General features: G+C 49.6%; 1 protein-coding gene across 1 annotated transcript in view; it reads left to right on the plus strand.

Moving 5' to 3' along the window:
- Nucleotides 1-22,221, plus strand: part of ncanb (neurocan b) — a 70,737-nt gene that overhangs the window by 40,240 nt on the left and 8,276 nt on the right. Inside the window, exons 9-11 of the mRNA XM_055658678.1 lie at nucleotides 756-2,624; nucleotides 13,795-13,911; nucleotides 20,316-20,429. Coding sequence (XP_055514653.1) covers nucleotides 756-2,624; nucleotides 13,795-13,911; nucleotides 20,316-20,429 — 2,100 coding nt within the window. The remainder of the gene's footprint in view (nucleotides 1-755; nucleotides 2,625-13,794; nucleotides 13,912-20,315; nucleotides 20,430-22,221) is intronic.

Raw genomic sequence — 22,221 nt, forward strand, 5'->3', positions numbered from 1 at the left:
CTAGTGCAGGCGGTGTTCCCGATGTGGGCTCCTGTACATTGGCGAGACCAAGTAGACCTGGCGACCGTTTCGCTGAACACACTTGTGCTCGATCAGCCGAAGCCTCCGAGAACTCCCGGTTGCCAAAAAAAATCAGTTTTCCCTCCCACCCCCATACTGACCTTTACATCCTCCAATTGCCAGGGGTAGGCCACACCCAGATTGGAGGAACAGCACCGCACATTTCGCTTCGGTAGCTCAGAACTCAACGGTATGAAGGATAAAGCCTCTAATTTTAAGTAACACTCCCCTCCCCCACCTAGTCGTTTGACCAGTTTAACTCCCGCTGCCTGACCCGCTCTTATTCCAGCATTTTGCGTTGATCTTCAGTGTAAACCAGCATCTACAAGTTCCTTCCTACACAGTTCTCCACATTGTATCACTCTTGAGATCATACCGTCCTTAGCCAACAATGGGTTTACCAGGCACCGCTCTGCTTAAGGGCATGAGTAGCCGCCCTTTTTGGTCCTGGTCTTTCCTCGCCTTCACCTTCACCCCCCCCCCCCCCCCCCCAAAAAAAAAACCCGATCTACTTTTCAGTCTGAGGACGCGTTCCGGCCCGAAACCTCCCCAGGAAGGAGGGGAGGAGGGGGTTTTACCTCCTCCCCCCGTGTTTTGTTTCAGGCTGTGTTGTGGTGCTGAGGCCAGCTGCTGATGCTGTCCGATATATCTGTGGCCCTGTGGTATCTAACGTGCTGTCCATCTCTCCCCTACAGAGCGGAGTGGGGCACAGTCCGGCACCGCAGAGCCGGCTGCTGCCGAGGCCAACAGGTCGAGCAGCGAGGAGAAAATAGACGGCGCCAAGATCAAAAGAGCCGGTGAGGAGAATCGGACGGGAGGGGATGTGGCGTGGACAGACGCGACGGCGGAGACCGGCACGGGGAGCGGGGCTAGCGAGCCTTTACTGACCGAGGCCGGGGCCGGGGATGGGGACGGAGACCACGGGCCAGCGGAGAGCACCAGCCACACGCCCGGCACGCCGCTGGAAGCGGGCATAGAGGCCTCTGGAGAGACCGCTCCTAAAGATGACCCGGAATACCTATCGGCCTCTCCCAACACGGGGACGGGAAACAGCGCTCGTTTGGTCTACCTCGGAGGAGAGGCAGAGACGGAGCCGACCCACATACCCACATCTCCCGGGAGCAGTGAGGGTGGGGATCCCGGGGAGAGGCAGAGCACGGTGGGCGATGGGAGGCAGGAGACCGCTCGGCCCCTCCCGGTACTGGCTCCGGACGGTGGAGACGATGCCAGCGGGGACCCGAGCCACCTCACCGTCTCCTGGACCCCGCGACCCGCACATTGGACACTTAGTTCTCGGCAGGAGACGCGCACACCGACCGGTGCGGACGGATCCCGTGTCGTGCAGGGGCGAGCGAGCCGCGCGTTCTCCGCCACCACTAGGAGCCTGTTCGCTCGCACGGACTCTGAGCATCGACCGCCCCTCCCCACACTGCCTGCGTCCGAGGGGGTTAGAAGTGCGACCTCGCCCCCTCTCCTCGCCAGGGAAGGGATTAGCAGCACGGTCCGCGCCGAGCAGCCGCAGCGGGTGACGGTGACGTTGCAGGAGTTTCGCCTCATGAAGTTGGAGAGGGAATCCGGGTCCCCGGAGGAACTGGGCGGCAGCCAGCCGGACGTGAGGGATGCCCCGGTGGCTACACTAATGCCGGGCCCGGCGTCGCCAGTGGCCGCGATGCCAACGGGAGAGACGGAGACTGAAGCACCTTCCCCGCCACCCTCCAGCACACCTGCGGCCGCGGCTGCGGTGGGATCGACGGGCCGAGCGGCTGCTGGCATCTGGGAGGATAACATATCCACGGGTGGCTCAGGAGCCGCGTGGTCGCCACACACCGAGGGGGCCGGTACCGCTCCGGACAACCCCACCCATCAGGCGGAGCTGGGCACCCCGGCTTCGGCCAGGACACTGCTTGCAAACGCACCCACCTTGGCCGAACGGGGACCGACCCAACACGATTCAAATGTGGCTTGGCCAATTGTGACTAGTGCGGGAGAGAAGGGACACACGGACACTGTAGAAATCTCCGGCACGACCCCAGCAACCGCGTTGAACGCACACGCTGTCAAGGAAAGGAAGGGGACGATTGGACCATTCACTGATGCCAACACCAATGCACAATCTGAATCTCCACCAACCTCGGCCAAGGGGGCTACCACAGACTGGTCGCCGGTAGCAGTGACGGCGGGCACAGCAGAGGAGGACGCGTTGCCCAGTGTGGAGCGGCCGGACTTGGAAGACGAGGGCTCCGCTTCCAAGGAAGGTCCCGAGATCTTCACGTTCCTCCCGCTTCCCACCTTGTCCCACCACACAGAGTCCTCTCGCCCTGAACCCGAGGCGGAAGCAGCGGGCAGCGTGGACAGTGCGGCACCACGCCGCCCCCCGCTGCTCTCCTCCACCGAAGCCAAGCTGGCGACAGCTGACGATGAAGGCGAGGGTTCCACTCTCCTGGACCAGACGACCAAGGACCTCCTCAACCCTGCCTCGGGGCAAGGCGCAGACGGATGGGCCGCCACGCCGGGCGCGGTCAGCTTCAACGACTCTGAAGAGGATTCCGTCTTTGTTGCAGCAGGTGAGAGGCCATTTCATTCAGTGAAATCATTTACTGATAGACATAAAGGGCAAGAGTAACTCAGCGGGTCGGGCAACATCTGTGGAGAAAAGGGAATGGGTGACGTTATGGTCGGGACCCTTCTCAGATCCGAAATGTCACCCATGCTTTTTTCTCCAGAGATGTTGCCAGACCCGCCGAGTTACTCCTTGCAGTTTGCGTCTATCTTTGGTACAAACGAGCATCTGCTGTTCCTTGTTTCCACATGAGATCATTTATTGACAGGTGCTACTAATGGAGAGAACACTGTCTAGGATCTACACATCCACATTAGATCACAGCTGGACTCCTGCCCAGTTCCACACCACAGTCTGGGGCTTTGTTCACGCTCGGGGTCTAGCCAGTGGAGATTCTGTACAAGGGATGGGCTTTCAGGCGTGGGAGTCCAGGGAAAAGCCAGTAGATGGGAAGGAATCAAATCCGTGGAATTTTCACGGCCATAGAACAGGGTTAACGGTTGATATTCTCACAGTGGTAAACGAGATGTGGGAAGTTCAGATAATGTTTTATGTAGATTGAGATCAATCAGGTGAGACAGACGGGACCTTCCATTGACGATAGACACCAAGTGCTAGAGTAACTCAGCTGGTCAGTAGCATAGAGTCATGTAGTTATGTATTAATACAGTGTGGACACAGGCCCTTCAGCCCAACTTGCTCACACTGGCCAACATGTTCCAGCTACACTAGTCCCACTTGCACGCATTTGGTCCATATCCCTCCAAATCTGTCCTATCCATGTACCTGTCTAACTATTTCTTCAATGTTGGGATAGTCCCTGCCTCAACTACCTCCTCTGGCAGTTTGTTCCATACACCCACCACCTTTTGTGTGAAAAATATACCCATCATATTTTTTCCCCTTCACCTTAATCCTATGTCCTCTGGTTCTTGATTCACCTACTCTTGGCAAGAGACTGTGCATTAGGCCGATCTATTCCTCTCATTTCTCTATAAGATCACCCCTCATCCTCCTGCGCTCCAGGGAATAGTCCCAGCCAACTTAACCTCTACCTATAGCTCAGACCCAAGCATCTTTGGACAAAAGGAATAGGTGATGTTTTGGGTCTAAACCAGCATCCTTCCTACACAGGACTCCAATTGACCAGTCTATCCGACTACCTTCAGTTAATCATGGACCCGAGGAGCCACAGATGCTGGTTTACAACAAAAAAAACCCCACATAGTGCTGGAGTAACTCAATGGGATTAACTCTCAATTAATCTCTGCCTTTCCAAATCAAGGTTCACATCCTTCATGAGAACTTGTTCCAGTACTGGGAACATCAAAGTTGAACTAACCGCTCATGAATTAATTGGTTTATCCCTCATTTTATAAACAAAACCACAAGTTGTCCACTGCTCTAGTAGTGGTGCTGTGAGTGTAAGGGAAAGAAAGATAATGGTCAGATAATGACTCTGCAGGTTCCTCCCTGGGACATGCTTCATGGGGACGAGTGATGTTAAACCCGTCTCTCAACAACAATCCAGGCATTTGGCACGATGTATCTCTGAAGTAAAGTCTAACATAAAAGTTATGCAGGCCAGGTGAGTTGTGGATGTAGGTGAGCAGTTGGGGGTTGGTTGGAAGATGGTTGGACAATGGTCATAGATGGAAACGCAAAATGCTGTGAGATAGGGAGAGACAAGATGTGAGATGTGAGATGGTACGGGAAGTTGGATGATCAGCCATGAGAATGGCGGTGCAGGCTCGAAGGGCCGAATGGCCTACTGTGCACCTAATTTCTATGATGGGTTGAGATGTGAAACCAGAGGGGCTATTTGTGGCAGGATGGGTTGGGGGGGGGGGGAGGGGGGGGGGGGGGGGGGGGGGGGGGGGGTGGGGTGAGAGGGGGGATAGATTGTGGGAGAAAAGAGTGGGAATCCTTGTGGGGCATGGGGGAGAGTAGGGATGGGATGGCTGATCTTTGCTCCCTGGCATCGCTCTGCTCTGCTCTATGCTAGAAGTCTGTGTTTCACAGTGTATCTAGTACCTGCAGTGAGCGGGAGACTGCCTGCTGTACATTCACAATGGGGTGAGTTCCCCTCTGACATCAATTTCCTATCAGCAGATCAAGGCGTCAGACACTGATAATTAAATCCCTTTCTTGTGTCAGTGATAAGATAGTTCCGGTTTCTTGTTCTGTTCTGTGGGTGCCAAGTCACAGGTGGATTTATTGCATTCCGGAGGACAATAGGAAGAAATAGATTGTTCAGCAGAGATCCAGGTGGAGATTGGTGCAAAGGCTTATGGAAGTATTGTGTATACTTCTCACCCCAATTTAAACTGTTACTGCTCTTGATTAACATCACAATTGCGCTCCATCAGTCAGGGTTTCACGGAGAGTCTCAGAAGGACCTGGAGCATTTAATGGCCAACTGGCCTCTACACACTGGCCATGTGTAAAAACAACTCTGGGGTGCCATTTATAGATGGATACTTGTGCCACTGGAGCTTGCCTTGGGATTGCAATCCTTGGACATTGACTGGGATTTCCGTCCCAGTGTTTGTCCTCAGTGTTCAGCAACACTCCTTTAGATTCCCTTGGCAGTGGGTCTGTATCACAAGGAATTGTTTAAAGCAAAAGGGACAGCATGGTCGACCATTGACCCGGGTTCGATCTTGACTTTGGGTGCTGTCACGAGCAGTAGGATGAAGAAACAAGATGAGAAGTGGAGTTCTGAGGAGATCTCAGTGAGTTGGATGCTTTAGAGGGCTAACGGTTGACTATAACAAAGTCTCCTGAGTTTCTCCTGCTTATAACCACCTAACCACATGGGGGCCAATGTGGAAATAATTCCAGACTGGAGCCAGTGACTAGCACATGATCTTAGATACTGGACTTATAGCTCCCAACCCTTCCCCACTGGCTCTGGCTGGAAGTTTCTTGCTGAGATATTCAGGACTGGATTGTGCAGTTGTGGGGCTTGTGAATATCAACTTTCAACTCAGTTCCTCAAACAATGATTCAGGTACATTAATGAGCCAGAAGAGGCCACTGGGACAATGCAGTCCAACTGCAAGATAATGAAAAGATGCAAAAGCAACATAGTTGTCGTAGTGGGCGACCAACTTCCCCGACATTGACTGGGACCTCCGTAGCGTAAGCAGCTTAGATGGGGCAGAATTTGTTAGATGTATTCAAGAGGGGTACCTGAAACTGCACGTGGATAGACACAAATGCTGGAGTAACTCGGCAGGTCAGGCAGCATCTCTGGCGAAAAGGAATAAGGGACATTTCGGGTCGAGACCCTTCTTCAGACTGAGAGGATGTGGATAGTCCAACTCGAGGAGGGGCCATACTGGATCCTGTGCTGGGAAATGAGCCTGAAGAGATAAGTTTAGTTTGCACCAGGAGTGGGGTAGGAGATTGCAGGGTAGTTAGGAGGTTGGAGGGTTGCCAGGCTAATAGGGATGGGTGGGTGGTGGCTCAAGAAATTTTAAGGTTAAGAAGAAGAAAGGAAGATTCACTTTTCATTCACGTTCCTTCAGAATGTCCCAAATGTGAAGTGTCTCCCAGATGTGAAGTGCAGTTATTATTGCGGCGCAGGAAATAATCCAGCCACGTTGCGTACAGGAGGATACCACTATAGCAGTGATATTGGCCAAATCTATTTGATGACGTTGATTGATTGGGGGTGAATATGGCCCCAAGTCATTGTGATGCTCCAAGTTTGTGTCACTGTCCAATAACACCCTGCCAGTGTGACTCTCCCTCAGTTGTGGATGGAAGGCTCAGGTTGTTTATTTGCTGTGTCTGGGGTGGGACAGTTGGAAACTCTCCGGACAGACTTGTGCTGCCCACTGAGCTACAGACACTGATGGAGTGGGGGGAAGATAGACCCAAAAAAGCTGGAGTAACTCAGCAGGTCAGGCAGCATCTCTGGAGAAAAGGAATTGGTGACCTTTCGGGTGGAGATCCTTCATCAGTCTGAAGAAGGGTCTTGACCCGAAATGCCACCTATTCCTTTTCTCCGGAGATGGTGTCTGACCTGCTGAGTTACTCCAGGTTTTTTGGGTCTACCTTCGGTGTAAACCAGCAACCAGTTCCTTCCTACACATGGAGTGGGGGAGGTTGGGTTGGTAGTTTAGTTAGGATGCTATCCATCTGTTTTTAGATAGGATGCTATCCATCTGTAACTCCATTCAACCAAGTCACACATCTATGTGCTCGCCACAACGTACAAGAGTCTCGGACACACAGCTGAGAGCGATGGATCGGAGTAGATGACATTGCTCGTCTGGCTGGCTGGTCTGGTTTCTTTCTGCTGGTCAATGGTTGCCTCTGCTGTCGCTGGGGCCCACCAGCACGCGTTGCCACACTCAGTGTGCAGGCAGTGACATCCTGTGTCAGAACCTGGCAGCCAACGGCTCAAGGTGTAGTGAGGAGCATTTAACTTGCCAGCTGAGAGCAGCCTGTCACCGGGGTAACAGATGGCTTTGTAACACATCCATTTCCAACTAATAAGATGTGACTAATTGTTTGAAAATTAAATGCAGATGGTTGGGATTGCGATGGCTGCACAGGCTACAGTAATTATAAATCATTTCCATGCACGGTTCTCTTCACAAAACGGCAACAAATCATTTTATACATTTAAAAAAAAAAATGATCTTTTTTCTTCCTCCTGCTGTAATTGCCTGTCCAGTTCCTGGGAAATAATGATTGAAGTCCGTGGGTACTAATAGGTCACCAGAGGTGCCTCATCTGTCTTCTGATACACTGTACAGTGGATGACCCCTCACTGCCCCAGCCACAACCAGCTCGGTTAATGAAAGGCATAGATAGAATGGACGTGGAAAAGATTTCCTGCGATGGGAGGGTCCAGATCCAGAGGGCACAGCCTCAGAATAAAAGGACGCACCTTTAGAATGAAGCTGAAGAGGAATCTCTTTAGTCAGAGGGAGGTGAATCCATGGGATTCGTGGCCGCAGACGGCGTTGGTGGCCAAATCATTGGGTCTTTTTAGAGCGTAGATTGAGAAGTTCTCGATTAGTGAGGGCATGAAATGTTACGGGGAGAATGCAGGAAAAAGGGCTTGAGCAGGAGAAATAGATCAGCTGTGATTGAATGCGGAGTAGACTCGATGGGCCAAATGGCCTAATTTCTGCTCCTATGTCAAGATTTTACGGTCTTATTCTCCAAGGCTGCCTTTAATTTCCAAACCTTGTTAAACACATAAACCCTCTGTCTCGCAGTCTGCTGACATCAAATCTCTCAGTGTGAAAGCCTCACTTCACATCTTTTCCAAACCTTGCTGGCAGTTAAAGAGCCAGCATTGGCTGGGTTGTTGTCATTGGGTGTAAATCCTGGAGTTGCTTCCTTACAGTGCCGGAGACCCAGGTTTGATCCTGACTATAGGTGCTGTCTATATGGAGTTTGTACATTCTCCCTTTAACATGGGGTTCTCTGGTTTCCTCCAACATTCCAAAGATGTACAGATTTGTAGGTTAATTGGCTTCAGTAAAATAAATTGCAAATGTTTCCTCGTGTGTTAGATGGGGCTAGGGTGCAGGGTGATCGCTGGTCGGCGCGGACACGGTGGGCCTGTACCTCTAAACTAAACTGAGTTCCCTACATAAATAATTAGTGTTGCTGGATCATTGTCCTCGCAGATGTGTCCAACTCCACTGGCCGAGAAATGGAAAACGGCGCAAACATTAGGTCGGTATTTATACTTTAGAGATATAGTGCGGAAACAGGCCCTTCGGCCCACCATATCCATGCTGACCGACGATCACCCCATACACTAACACTATCCTACACTATAGACAATGTTACAGCTTACTGAAGCTAATTAGTCACCCTATTTCTCTGTGCAGACACTACCTGACCTGTTGGTTCTTCCACAATCTCTTGCTTTTATTTCTGATCCAACCTCTGCTGATTTGTGTTGTTGAGTCTCTGGCTGAATCAAATGGATTGATGATAAACTGGAGCTCTGGAGGAATTCAAGGATTTGGACCCAATGACAATGAATGAACAAAGATGTACTTCCATTTTGGGAGGGTGTGTTATTTGAAGGGGAACCTGCAGGTGGCAGTGTTCCTTACTGCCTGTATTCATTCATTGATTTGGGAGTTGAAATTGGAGTGTACTAAGTGTGAAGAGGTGAACCTGTACCTCTGGTTCCGCTCCTCATCCTAATTAGCCATTCCCATTACACCAAGCCAAAGGCATCTCCATCGAGGTGCAGTCTTGCCTCAACTAATCGTTGTCCTTCCCCGTCGTAACGGTCTTGAACGTTGGCAGAACACTGACAATGCCGACCTTCCTCCAAATTACTGCATCAAAGGAAGTGTGCATCTCCATGGGACCTTTAACAAAGTAAACTGTCCCAAAGTGCATGTAAGAAAATGGTAATGAAGATATAGAATGAGATGGTAACAAAATCACTGGTGCCGTAGACATAAAAAGCAACATGCCCATCTGGGGTGGTGGAGGTGACATTGTGCTGTGGAGAGATGAACATGGACACAGTCTTGGCTGGGACCTCGAACATGAGTCCACCCAGCACCAGCAGAGATAAGCAAAATATTAGACCAATGCTCGTAAAGGCATATTAACAAAAAGCTCCATCAGAGGTAGGTTTTAAGGAGGTGAGAAGAGAAGATGCAAAAGAGTTTACGAGATACTGAGACATGGGACAGGTGACCAAGCATAGAGTTGGTGGAGTGTATCAGTGACTGATGTCGGAGGGACACAAAAATGCTGGAGAAACTCAGCGGGTGCAGCAGCATACAGTGGCTTGCAAAAGTATTCATACCCCTTGAACTTTTCCACATTTTGTCACATTACAACCACAAACGTAAATGTATTTTATTGGGATTTTATGTGATAGACCAACACAGAGTGGTGCATAATTGTGAAGTGGAAGGAAAATGATACATGGTTTTCAAATTTGTTTACAAATAAAAAACTGAAAAGTGTGGCGTGCAAAAGTATTCAGCCCCCCTGAGTCAATACTTTGTAGAACCACCTTTCGCTGCAATTACAGCTGAAAATATTTTGGGGTATGTCTCTACCAGCTTTGCACATCTAGAGACTGAAATTTTTGCCCATTCTTCTTTGCAAAATAGCTCAAGCTCAGTCAGGTTGGATAGAGAGCGTCTGTGAACAGCAATTTTCAAGTCTTGCCAGAGATTCTCAATTGGATTTAGGTCTGGACTTTGACTGGGCCATTGTAACACATGAATATGCTTTGATCTAAACCATTCCATTGTAGCTCTGGCTGTATGTTTAGGGTCGTTGTCCTGCTGGAAGGTGAACCTCCGCCCCAGTCTCAAGTCTTTTGCAGACTCTAACAGGTTTTCTTCCAAGATTGCCCTGTATTTGGCTCCATCCATCTTCCCATCAACTCTGACCAGCTTCCCTGTCCCTGCTGAAGAAAAGCATCCCCACAGCATGATGCTAAGCCCCCTCTTATACTGTCTCTACACCTACGACTGTAGTCCGGCCCACAACAACAACCGCATCGTCAAATTTGCTGACGACACTACTGTGGTCGGACTTATTTCAAAGGGAGACGAGGCAGCCTACAGAGAGGAAGTCCTGAAGTTGAGAACCTGGTGCTCAGAAAACAATCTGGCTCTGAACACCAGGAAAACAAAAGAGCTCATTGTCGACTTCAGGAGGCACAGCACCGACTTAGCCCCCCTACACATCAACGGCGAGTGTGTGGAGAGGGTCAACACCTTCCGGTTTCTCGGCGTCCATATCGCTGCTGACATCTCCTGGACGGACAACACGACAGCGGTCATCAAGAAGGCTCAGCAGCGGCTGCACTTCCTGAGGGTCCTCAGGAAGCACAGCCTGGACTCTAACCTGCTGCTGACCTTCTACCGCTCGTCCATCGAGAGCCTGCTGACATACTGCATTACAGCATGGTATGGCAGCTGCACCATGGCAGACAGGGAGAGGCTTCAGAGGGTAACCAGGACAGCGCAGAGGATCATTGGCTGCCCTCTCCCCTCCCTGATGGACATCTACACCTCCCGCTGCCTTAGCAGGGCAAAGAAGATCATCAAAGACAGCTCCCATCCTGCGTTTGGACTGTTCGACCTGCTGCCCTCTGGAAGGCGCTATAGGTGCATCAAATCCAGGACAAACAGACTCAGGAATAGTTGCTTTCCGAGAATTATAACTACTATAAATTCAAATTCACACATGCACTGACTACACCGCCCAACACGGACTTCCATCTGTATATATGTATATATGTATGTAGCGCCGCAGAATTTGTGCACCTATTCCCCCCCCCCCATCTCCCTTCTGTTTTTTGTTTTTTCTGTTTCTTGTTTTTTGTGCTAAATTGTATGTACGCACTGAGTACGAGCAGCTTTCAGTTTTCACTGTACATGTATAGTGACAATAAATGCATATCTATCTATGACTGCCACCACCAGTTTCACAGTGGGGATGGTGTGCTCAGGGTGATGTGCAGTGTTGGTTTTCCGCCACACATAGCGTTTTGCATTTAGGCCAAAAACTTCAATTTTGGTCTCATCTGGCCAGAGCACCTTCCTCCACATGTTTGCTGTGTCCCCCACATGGCTTGTGGCAAACTGCAAACAGGACTTCTTATGGCTTTTTTTCAACAATGGCTTTCTTCTTGCCACTCTTCCATAAAGGCCCGATTTGTGGAGTGCACGACTAATAGTTGTCCTGTGGACAGATTCTCCCACCTGAGCTGTGGATCTCTGCAGCTCTTCCAGAGTTACCATGGGCCTCTTAGCTGCTTCTCTGACCAATGCTCTCCTTGCCCGGCCGGTCAGTTTAGGTGGGTTGTCTTGGTAGGTTTGCAGTTGTGCCATACTCTTTCCATTTTCGGATGATGGATTGAACAGTGCTCCGTGAGATGTTCAAAGCTTGGGATATTTTTTTATAACCTAACCCTGCTTTAAACTTCTCCACAACTTTATCCCTGACCTGTCTGGTGTGTTCTTTGGGCTTCATGATGCTGTTTGTTCACTAATGTTCTCTAACAAACCTCTGAGGCCTTCACAGAACAGCTGTATTTATACTGAGATGAGATTACACACAAGTGGACTCTATTTACTAATTAGGTGACTTCTGAAGGCAATTGGTTGCACTGGATTTTATTTAGGGGTATCAGAGTAATGGGGGCTGAATACTTTTGCACGCCACACTTTTCAGTTTTTTATTTGTAAAAAAATTTGAAAACCATGTATCATTTTCCTTCCACTTCACAATTATGCGCCACTTTCTGTTGGTCTATCGCATAAAACCCCAATAAAATAAATTTACGTTTGTGGTTGTACCGTGACAAAATGTGGAAAAGTTCAAGGGGTATGAATGCTTTTGCAAGCCACTGTATATGGAGCGAAGGAAATTGGCAACGTTTCGGGCTGAAAACCTTCTTCAGACATTTCGGCCCAAAATGTTGCCTATTTCCTTCGCTCCATAGATGCTGCTGCACCCGCTGAGTTTCTCCAGCATTTTTGTGTACCTTCGATTTTCCAGCATCTGCAGTTCCTTCTTAAACACTGATGTTGGAGTAGCGTAGAGATCATGGAGGATGGTATAACTGGAAAATATTGGAGAGACGGGGGAGGGGTGAAGCGATGAGGATTTTAAATAAAAATGTGCAAACTTTTCTATTGTGTGTAGGATATCAGTGGGCCACCAGTACTGAAGTGAAAGCACTGAGTCGGCAGCATCGACTCTCTGTTTAACTTTTGACTGTATTCAGAATACCGGGGTATTAATTGCAGTTGTCATAATTTGATAATAATATGGTTAATCGCTTCTACAGAGAAATTTTCTTCATCATCAGTTGATTCACTTATACTTTAATCAATACTAAATGCATTACATTTAATCACTTCATTTCCAGTAGCATTAATGAATGTTTGAACTGCATACATTCCACATCGCTCGTGACCATTTACGAGTGTTTATGCATTTATTCATGGTCAGTGGTACCTCTGTACTCCCGCCTTCCCACTGCAATCCCTGCCTCTCCATCTTCTGCTCTGACATTTCCTTTACTGTCCTCTCTCCATCTCTGAGTTTTTAAAACCCAGCCTTAAGCAGACCTTCCTGAAATAGGGGTTGTCAAAAGGAATTAGCATGCAGGTGGGATTGGTGTGAAGCCCCAAAGTCAAACATGTCATAGAGCAGAACATTCTGAACATAGGCGGCCCAGTGGTGCAGTTGCTGCTTTACAGTGCCAGAGACCCAAGCCCGATCCTGGCTACGGCTCCTGTCTGTACGAAGTCAGTACGTTCTCCCTGTGATCTGCATGGGATTTCTCCAGGAGCTCCGGTTTCCTCCCACATTCCAAAGACATACAGGCTTGTAGGTTTGGTAAATTGTAAAATTGTCCATAGTATGTGTAGGATAGTGTTAGTATGCGGGGATCGCTGGTGGGCCAAAGGCCTGTTTCTACGCTGTATCTCTAAACTGAACTAAATTACTGGTGCCATTCGACGTTGGGCAGCACATGAGTCAAATGGATACAGGATTGTACATAATTGAAACAGGCCCTTCAGCCCAACATGGCCATGCTGACCATTGTATTTTCATGAATAAAAACACATGTATCTGGAATGGATGAGAAAGTGGAATAACACAAAACTAGTGTGAACGGGTGATCAATGGTCAGAGCAAACTTGATGGGGCAAAGGGCCTGTCCAATTCTGCATCTCTAAACTAATCACAAGGGACTTCAGCCCATCGAGTCCCTCTTGGCCCCGGACAAGAGTGATCCAGCGGTCCCACTCCTCGCCCTCACCAACAGCTTTGTCATTCTTGCTTTTCAGACATTTAGCCAACTCATGTCAGTCCCCGGGATTGTGTAACACCAATACACCAGCTGACAATTTGGAGACAGCAACATGTACATGGATAGGATAGGTTTAGAGGGATACGGGTCAAGCGCAGGTCGGTGAGACCAGTGCTGCTGGGGCTTGTTGGTCAGTGTGGGGGGAATTTGGGCCGATGGGCCGGTTTCTTTGCTGTATGACACTAAGAGTCCAAATTTGGACATGATATTGGTCAATGGCAGGATGCACTTTGGACAGATCCCTCTCCAAAGCCTGGCCTCTCCATATCTCAAAGCTTCCAGCGACCTTGCTCTGTCTAGTTTCCTGTGCTTTGCTTCTGTTCAGGGGAACCAGACCCTTGCCAGATGAACCCCTGCCTCCATGAGGGAAGCTGCTTATCCAATAGCACCATCTACACGTGCAACTGTGTGGCTGGCTTTGCGGGAGAGAACTGCGAGATAGGTAAGGTGTCATCGTGGATTAGCAAACAGAACCCGCTGTTAAATGTCGCCATTCCCCACAGCTTCTGCATTGCCAATGTTCACCAACTCATAGCCTGAGGTACCTGGTGAACTTGAGAAAGATAACGGTGAATTGCTGATGTCATCCCTCTCTGTCACCCAGCTCAGAGTGAATGGTTCTAAGTGCTTATGTATAGTGATGCTTCTACTGAACTGCATACAAAAGTGAATTTCACTGTACCTTAGTACATGTGGCAAGTAAAGTACCATCGAACCCTTGAACCATTGTTCCTAAATGAGGAAATACCCTTCACTTGATGGACAGTGCTTCTACAAATTGGGCTTTGAGGTCACTCAAAGATGGAGAGGTTTCTGATTCCCCATTGAGGGAAGCAGAGACAAGGGGGCGGTGCAGGAGGATAGCTTTGAGGCCCTCATCGTTCCATCGTGCCCCACCCCTCTCAGGCTCCCATGCCTCAGGAAAATAAACTCATTCGATCCAGTTTCTCCTCCTAATTGCAGTGCTCTGTCCCATGTAACATCTCGCTGCACCCTCCCCAGTGCCAGCATGCCCTTGCTATAGTGTGAGCAGAAATGCACACTGCTCCATCTGTGGTGTAATCAATAATTTATAAACTCCAGCCATGACCTCTCTGGTCTTAGATCCTGTTGCCCATCCGAGGAAGGCCAGTATCCCAAGCACCTTCTTTAGCACGTCTATCTCTGCTGCGGCCTTCAAGGAGCCACGGACTTGTAAGGCAAGGTCCTTGTGTGCATCGACACTCCCTCGGGCAACACCATTCACTTAAAATGCTGTCTCCTTCTTTGGCATCACCTCACAACAACAGGATTTAATTCCTATTGTTGCTGCCATTTTACCAACTGACCAATCTCATTCCTAAGGCCAAGCCTAACCTCCTCACTGTCCACATGGCCACCAACCTTTGTGTCGACTGCACACTAACTAATCACACATCCTATGCTGGCATTGAAGTCGTTAATGCGTCTTGGGCTGAGATTGATATCGGGAAGCTGATTCATCTCAGCTCCTGACCACCACAATCTCATGAGCTGAGGTGTTGATGTGTGGGTGTTTGATGTGTGGGCATTTTGTGTATGGGCATTAATGTATGGGCATTGCCAGGGCCTCAAGGCTTCCTTGCCCACGGCCGCATGTGTGGGCAGTTACCGCATTGCCCAAAGCCATGCTCAGTGAAGGGATATTATGGAGCAGTGTCTGCTGTACATCAGCACTACAGAAACTCAGACACAACTGGGTGACTGAAACCCCTGGAGTGAGGTGGGGTGGGGGGGATCCTTCTGTGGTGAGTAACTCCCTCCTGATGCCACCATTGAGCACGAGCTTCACCTCCTCAGGAGAATAACGCAGCGAGGGCAGAACCAGCTGGCCTGTTCCAGCTGCTGGAGACCCTCCTGTGACTCACGGACCACCACATGCTCAATTGGCGACTGAGGGTTTGTGCCCCGGCCGGCGGAGTGTGGGTCAGTGCAGCGTGGGCCGAATAATCTCCCCACGGTTCCTAACATGGACATTGACACAGGGAGCTGCAGTGGTGCTTGTCGGCCTCTTACTGTAACCGCTACATTAGCAGGGAGCTGTAACCCGGCCCAGACTGTGTCAGGCCGCCCACAGGATATGCCTAATAAGACCAAATATTTCACCAACCCACAGAAGAACAGGTGAAATAAAAGCATGATCAGGTTCCAACTTTTGTGTAGCTGAGGTCAGCATGGATGTAACTAGACCCTGCCATCCCACCCTCACCGTGAACCAGCGACCCAGTAACACACCCCTCACAGTGACCCAACGATCCACTCCTCACAGTTACCCAGTGCACCATTTCTCCTACTATCCCAGTGTACCCACCCCTCAGTGACCCAGCACCCATCCCTCCCTGTGACCCAATGCACCAACTCCTCACAGTGACCCAGTGGACTCACCCTCACAGTGACCCAGTGCACCCACCCTACTTAATGCACCCACCCCTCACAGTGAACCAGTGCCCCACCCCTCACACTGCACCTTACAGCAACCCAAACTCCTTCCTATTCTGACAAAGGATTTTGAACCTGTAACGTCAACTCTGTTTCTCTCTCCACAGATGCTGCCTGAACTGCTGAGTGTTTCCAGCATTTATGTAACACCTCTCATTCACTCGCAACAGTGCATCGAATCACACCTCACTCCCACAGGACCCCACTTACTCCCATTAACACAATGCACGGAGTCACTTTCGTTCACTGGAATCCATAAAATATGCTCCTCCGTTCCCACTTGACTACCTTTCCATTCACCTCCCTGGATAAAATCCCAGTTTAACCAGGTCTGCAGATTGTTATCAATTGTAACAAATCCTTTATTGCTTGTTCTCACTCTGTTGAATGCTGATTTCTTTCACATTTATGGGACCCTTCTTGATACTAAAGGACTTTGGATGATCACAATTGGTACATTCACTATTCCTGCAGACACTTCTCATAGGTCCCGAAGACCTAGCCCAGGTGCAGTCAGCCAATCTGTCAGGTTAATTTTGCCGGCATGTGTTCCCTGCTTCGACTGTTCAGTGGAGTGTGCATTACCCTCCCCCCCCCCCCCCCCCCCCCCCCCCCCTCACTGGTCACTGTAGTACTTCAATGCCTTTGGTCCTTTAGCTTAAACTTTCTAAACCTCAGCTGAACCCCCCCCCCCTTCCCTCCCTGCTTAGTAAAAGCCCTCTCCGGAACCCCATTCATTCGATTTGCCACCAAAGTGGTCCCAGCCCTATTGAAGTGAAGCCGTCCAATGGAGTACAGCTCTCTCTTTCTCCATTGATGGCGTGATTGCCTTGTGAACGGAAGCCCATTTCTCCCACATCAGTCTCTGTGTGCTCCTCATTCAATTCTCTGATGTGTTGGCCTGAAGCCAGCCTGTACATGGCTTTGTTGATAGGCAGTGATTGCTACCTTTGTGGGTCTGCTTTGTAATGCGCACTGTAGCAGCACTGACTTCTTCCACAGAGCTCCTTTGTCCTGTCCATGTCATTGGATTCCCACAAGGACAACAGTTGGATATTTTTTTCCCTCTCTCTCCAAATTCCTCCACAGCTCCAAGGAGATATCCTTAATGCTAAAACAGCCTATGCACCGGTTCCTCTTGTACACAGAGCAGTATCTATCCCCCGAACTATAATGTCCTCTCTCATTACGTCATTCTGTGGTTCCATTGGTGCAGCACGCTGGTGCAGCGGTAGAATTGCTGCCTTACACTGCCAGAGACCCGGGTTCGATCTTGACTATGGGTGCTGTCTGTACGGAGTTTGTCCGTTCTCCCTGTGACCGCGGGGGATTTCTCCGGGTGCTCCGGTTTCCTCCCACATTCCAAAGATGTACAGGTTTGTTGGTTAATTGGCTTCTGTAAAGTGTAAATTGTCCCTTGTGTGTAGAATAGTGCTAATGTTATGATTCCATCACTGGTCGGTGTGGACTTGGTGGGTCGAAGAGCCTTTTTCAATGCTGTATCTCTAAAGTAAAGTCATTCCTCTCCACTCACCCACAGCATGCTGCTCGCTCAGTCTACATGCCCATCCTGCAGTCCACAGTGTAGGGGACCTTGAGCAGGGCTGGGGCTGAGGTTACCTCCTTTGTAGGGCTGAGGTTACCTCCTTTGTATGTAACCACATATTTCTGTCCCAATCTGAGAGGTGTGACAGCCTTATGGAGGAAGGTCATCTTCCTCCCTCTCTGATGCATTGCACTGTCCAGATCTCACCTCCCAGTTCCTCAACCCCCAGTTAAAGGTTTCTGAGCTAAGGTTCGTGAGGCTGCAGAAATGTACTACATGGGAGTGATGGATCGCAGAGACCATCCCCAGCTTCCACACCCTGGGGCAGCACGGTGGCACAGCAGTCGAGTTGCTGTCTACTTACAGCGCCAGAAACCCCGGGTTCGATCATGAATATGGGTACTGTCTGTGCAGAATTTGTACGTTCTCCCTGTGACCCCTTGCCCTTCTGTAGTAGAGTGTAAATTGTCCCTAGTGTGTCGAATAGTGCTAATGTACAGGGTGTTCGCTAGTTGGTGCCCAAGGGCCCGTTTCCATGCTGCACCTTTAAGGTAAAGTTTAAAGGTTGCTGTCACAACACTTCACCTACCCTGCATCGGAGGCTGAGGGGAAACCAGATAGAAGTGGATACAATGATGAGAGGCCTTCCTTTTGTTTGGAGGGCTATACCCTTTGTCTCCTGTCTCTGTTCTTCTCCATGTATCTCATAATGAATGTACATCCTCATACCTCGAGTCAGAGACCCACAGCAGGGAAACAAATCTCACCACGCCCACACCTACCTACTAGTGGGCACCCATCCACTGTGATTCCATTTTCCAGCACTTGGCTTGTAGCATTAATGACTGGACCATTACCTGCTCGCCCAGACTCTTCCCAAACACTGTCAGTGACTGCTACCACCACTCACTCCAACACTGTATTATAGGCAGTCACCACACTTTGGGTGAGAAACCATCCCCTCAGGTCCCCTATAAATCTATTTTACCCTTAATCCTAAATCTATTTACTCGAGTCACCTCTGTCAATGGGAAATTATTCCTGTAGTGTATCCCGTCTACATCCCTCTAATCTGATATCCTTTATTTCTTTAGTCAGAGGGTGGTGAATCTGAGGAATTCATTGCCACAGCTGGCTGTGGAGCCATGTCAATGGATATTTGTAAGGCGGAGATTTTTGACAGATTTTTGATTCTTAAGGTTGTCAGGGGGTTATGGAGAGAAGGCCAGAGAATGCGTATGAGGGATAGATAGATCTGCCATCATTGAATGGCAGAGTAGGTGTGATGGGCGGAATGGCAAACTTCTGCACCCCTATTTTTAATGAATTTATACCTCAATCTCCTCCGCACCAGGGTGTAGAGACCCAGCCCCGACAGGCCCTCCACATAACTGACCCGCTCCATTCAGACAACGCCCTGGTGAATCCCTCCAGCACCCACCCCAGTGCTATCACTTCCTACCTGTAGTGTGATGACCAGAACTGCTCGCATTACTCCAGCTGAGGTCTGATCACACTTGAGCATAACCTCCCAGCTCTTGCATTCATTACCTCGACCAAAGAAAGCCAGCGACCATAGAACATGGCACAAGGAACAGGCCCTTCAGCCCACAATCTGTGCTGAACATGACTCCTATCGGAGAAGGCAGGCAGCTCCTCTGGGGAGCAGGCAGCTCTTCTGCCTACATGTGATGCAGGGAACTCCACTCCCTGCATGATCACATGCCTATCCAAAATCATTTTAAAAGCCATTATCGTACTTGCTTCCACCACTACCCCTAGCAGCATGTTCTAGACACATTGCCTTCTTAACCAGGTTTTCTACCTGCTTGATACCTTCAAAGATCTTTGGATGTGCCCACAAAGGTCCCTCTGTCTGTCAGTATCGGACGGTCTTATCTTTATGGTGTGTGTCCAAGCCTCATTAATACTCACTCCCGAAATGATTAAACTTCATTTGCAACTTTTCTGCCCATCTCCCCAAGGCATTGATATCAGCCTTTAGCCTCAGATACTGTCCACGCTGTCAACATCTCCACCAGACTTTGTATATCCACAGTGGACAGTGATGTCTGGGCAATGTGATTGGATCCTGTTGTACCATTGCTTGGACTACACTCTGCTGCAGTATCACCTGACTGCTTCATCTCCCATGGATGGAGGTTGACTGGGCAGCAACAATCCACAAGGCTATTGTATCTGTGAGTAGCTACTCACCCAGTGGACTGCAGGCTGAGTGAGGCACACTATGTACAAGTGCCTCTGTTCTGTAATTGCAGGAGATAATCTGTGCACTTAATCAGCGGCTTTGTGCTCTCTGCAGCTGTTAAATGGTCCACGTTCAGGCTATTAAACCCCATTAACTGCTCCAGGAGCAGCGCAAATGACTGTTGCCTCTCATTAGTCTCACAATGCAAAAGCATCCACCCACTGTGTTTGTGTACCACAGGGGTGGGAGGCACGGGTGTTGATGAATGAAGGAGTAGTTCCAGGGTTTTGAGCTCGATGGTGGAACATGTTGGGAGTGGGCCGATGGAAAACACAGCTGGGTGGGAATACAGGGAATGCTCTGGAGAGGTTTGGATAGATGGGGTGTAAGGCGAGAGGGGTGGTGGGGGTTGGGGGGTTGTTGAGCTGCAGGGATGGGGGTGTGATGCTGAGAGGTTGGTGGAGGGTTGGGCTGGAGGGATGAGGGTGGTTCCTGTGATATTTTTGCTGCAATGGGCAGTTCGAGAGTCCCAACACTCCTCCGAGGGCCGGTAAATCTTGAGATAATACTATGTCGTTCCTTGTTGTTTTTAACCAACCAATGGATAAAGATTCTTTCTTTGATTTTGCCCCAGACATCGACGAGTGCCACTCCAGCCCATGTGAGAACGGAGCGACTTGTGTGGACGGGATCAATTCCTTCACCTGCCTCTGTCTGCCCAGCTACACCGGCAGCCTGTGTGAGGAAGGTGAGGCGGGCAGCTCGACTCACAGATACCCAGCACAATGGTGATCAGTCACCCAGCCCAGCCTGACCCAACCCAGCCTGACACCACTTTTACCCCAGCTTGACTCAACCCCACACAACCCACCCTGATCCCACCTCAACACACCCTGACCCCATCCCCACCCTGACCCCAGCCTAACACATCATGACCCCATCCCTGACCCACCCCGTCCTGTCATGACCCCCATCTCAACACACCCTGACCCCACCCTATCCCATCCTGACCCCTTTCCACTCTGACACCCACTAGCCCAACCGACATCAATCACCCAGCCCAGCCTGACTCCAGCCGACCCAAGTGCACGCTGTACTGACCCCACCTCAACACACCCTGACCTCACTCCATTCCTTCCCCACCCATCCCAACCCCAGGGAAACACCGAACGATGAGCGTGAGAGCAAAGTGTTTGTGGGCCTGAAGCATTGATCTAGGGGCCCAGGTATCACTATACATCTCAATCCACCAGCATTGGGGAATTTTAACCCATTCAGATCAATATATCCACAATAAATTTGTACATTAGGTTCAATGTCATTAAAATTACCTTGTGGAGAGGCACACCTGCTGTCTTTAGCTGGTCTAGAGCTTTCAGAAGTTGATTTGGGGAGCCTGTTTGCAGGTGAAGGGACATCTGGTAAATGGAAGGTTTTTAAACGTGACGGAGCAGTTCAGTGCCAGTGAAGGGCTGTGGAGGCCAGGTCATTGGATATTTTTAAGGCAGAGAAAGATAAAAAAATTGTGATTAGCACAGGCGTCAGGGTCTATGGGGAGAAGGCAGGAGAATGGGGTTGAGAGGGAAAGATGGATCAGCCGTGATTGAAGGGCAAGGCTGGCAGGAGTGGGGCCTCTGGGTGACAAGAGACATCGAGGCAGTTTAGAGATGGGTTACAAATTGGGGATATATAGGTTTCATTAACATAAGGAAGGGCCTAGTCAAGGAATTTCTTGTGCCAGATTGTCTTCCACAATCTGTGGAATTCATTGCCACGGACGGCAGTGGAGGCCAATTCATTGAGTATTCTTAAAGTGGACATTGATTCGTGTCTTGATTCTTAATTAGTAAGGACCTTAAAGGTTACGGGGAGATGGCAGGATTGAGAGAGAAAAATAGACCAGCCATGAACGTAAACTCGATGGTCTGAATCGCCTAATTCTAAGACAGAGAGCATTGACTTGTGGTACATCTACTTCTGTTCCGTGGGAAGCAACCAAAATAAAAAATAGAAAGAGTTTGGAGCCTACATGTTCCAGTCTGGGTAAAAGGCAGGGAACCCTGGATATCGAGGGATATAAGCAAGTCAACAAATTGAATGCACCATTGACTTGATAGTGGAGGCAAAGACTCTCACAGCAGCTGAGAAGAATTCGGACGAGCAGCTGAATTGACAATGTTTAGAAGGCTACTGACAGCTGGGATTTATTACAATGGATGTCGGTCGGATCAGTGTAGATGGCTACTTGATGAACTATGCTGAGGCAATGGTCTGTAAGACTATATTCTGCACTCTTGTCTATTTTCTCTCTTGCAATACCTGATGTGCACGTGTACAATAGGATTTGAATGCATAGCATGGGAAACCAAGTTTGTTGCTGTATCTCGGTACAGTTGCCATGCCAACACGTGCCAGGGGTGATAATGTGTTGGGACCTTGCATTAAGCTGTGTGAGCCGGTGGCTGGTGGGTGAATCTGTACTTGGGCGTACTCCCATTGATGTTGTCAAGGCAATGAGGCCACAGAGGCGAGGTCACACC

Source organism: Leucoraja erinacea, chromosome 29, assembly GCF_028641065.1.
Source record: "Leucoraja erinacea ecotype New England chromosome 29, Leri_hhj_1, whole genome shotgun sequence".
In the NCBI taxonomy this organism is placed as follows: domain Eukaryota; kingdom Metazoa; phylum Chordata; class Chondrichthyes; order Rajiformes; family Rajidae; genus Leucoraja; species Leucoraja erinaceus.